Below are 1900 nucleotides of genomic sequence, written 5' to 3' on the forward strand. Positions count from 1 at the left end.
TGCTAAGATAGTCACTTTGGCTATACCGGGTGTACCGAGGATCGAGTGGCTTAGTGTGACTGATTATGTCCCGAGTAGGGTGATCTCTTTCTTAAAGGCCCAGCGTATGGTTGGGAAGGGTTGCCTTTCATATTTGGCATTCGTGAGGGATGTTGGAGCCGAGACTCCTAGCATTGATTCTGTTCCAGTCGTGAGGGAGTTTCCCGATGTATTTCCTGCAGACCTGCCGGGCATGCCACCGGACAGGGATATTGATTTTGGTATTGACCTGGTGCCGGGCACTCAGCCCATTTCCATTCCGCCATATCGTATGGCACCAGCGGAGTTGAAAGAATTGAAGGATCAGCTTCAGGAACTTCTAGATAAGGGGTTCATTCGGCCTAGTGTGTCACCGTGGGGTGCACCGGTTCTGTTTGTGAAGAAGAAGGATGGCACCATGAGAATGTGCATTGACTACAGGCAATTGAACAAAGTAACAGTGAAGAACAAGTATCCCCTACCTCGCATTGATGATTTATTTGACCAGCTTCAGGGAGCGAGGGTGTTCTCCAAGATTGATCTCCGTTCGGGCTATCACCAGTTGAAGATCAAGGATTCAGATATTATTAAGACTGCTTTCAGGACTAGATACGGGCACTATGAGTTTCTTGTTATGTCTTTTGGGCTGACCAATGCCCCAGCAGCATTCATGCATTTGATGAACAGTGTATTTCGGCCTTATCTGGATTCGTTCGTTATTGTTTTCATTGATGATATTCTGGTGTACTCGCGTAGTCAGGAGGAGCACGCGCAGCATTTGCGAGTTGTATTGCAGAGATTGAGGGAGGAGAAGCTTTATGCAAAGTTCTCCAAGTGTGAGTTCTGGCTCAGTTTAGTGGCTTTCTTGGGACACGTGGTGTCCAGCGAGGGTATTCAGGTCGATCCGAAGAAGATAGAGGCGGTTCAGAGTTGGCCTAGACCGTCCTCAGCCACAGAGATTCGTAGCTTCCTGGGTTTGGCGGGTTATTATCACCGGTTTGTTCAGAATTTTCCTCTATAGCATCGCCCTTGACCAAGTTGACTCAGAAGGGTGCTCCATTTGTATGGTCGGACGAGTGCGAGAAGAGCTTTCAGAAGCAAGACAGCTTTGAATTGGTCTTACCATCAGCTTCAGGTTCTTATACTGTATATTGTGATGCTTCGAGAGTTGGGATCGGATGTGTATTGATGCAGGAGGGTAGAGTTATTGCTTATGCTTCTCGTCAGTTGAAGCTCCACGAGAAGAACTACCATGTTCATGATTTGGAGTTGGCTGCCATAGTTCATGCCTTAAAGATTTGGAGGCACTACTTGTATGGCGTATCTTGTGAGCTATTCACTGATCATCGCAGTCTTCAGCATTTGTTCAAGCAAAAGGATCTTAATTTGAGGCAGCATAGATGGTTGGAGTTGCTTAAAGATTATGATATTACCATTCTGTATCACCCGGGAAAGGCCAATGTAGTGGCCGATGCTTTGAGCCGAAAGGCAGTGAGTATGGGGAGTTTGGCGTACATTCCAGTTGGGGAGAGGCCCTTTGCAGTTGATGTCCAGGCCTTGGCCAATCGGTTGGTGAGACTAGATATTTCGGAGCCTAGTCGGGTGTTGGCTTGTGTGGTTTCTCGGTCTTCCTTATATGATCGCATCAGAGAGCGCCAGTATGATGATCCGCATTTGCTTGTCCTCAAGGATAGGGTGCAGCATGATGATGCCAGAGACGTGACCATTGGAGAGGATTGTGTGTTGAGGATGCAGGGCCGGATTTGCGTGCCCAATGTGGATGGGCTTCGGGAGTTGATATTGGAGGAGGCCCATAGCTCGCGGTATTCCATTCATCCGGGTGCCGCGAAGATGTATCAGGACTTGAGGCAGCACTATTGGT

At 48.2% G+C, this 1900-nt stretch overlaps 1 protein-coding gene across 1 annotated transcript; it reads left to right on the forward strand.

The window, feature by feature from the left end:
- Positions 443 to 862, forward strand: LOC109235088 (RNA-directed DNA polymerase homolog; the record flags this gene model as incomplete). Its single annotated transcript, XM_019401081.1, has 1 exon — positions 443 to 862. A coding segment is annotated over exon 1 (420 nt), but the record flags the coding sequence as incomplete, so codon positions are not given.

The sequence above is a fragment of the Nicotiana attenuata genome, chromosome 11, assembly GCF_001879085.1.
Source record: "Nicotiana attenuata strain UT chromosome 11, NIATTr2, whole genome shotgun sequence".
Taxonomy (NCBI): Eukaryota; Viridiplantae; Streptophyta; class Magnoliopsida; order Solanales; family Solanaceae; genus Nicotiana; species Nicotiana attenuata.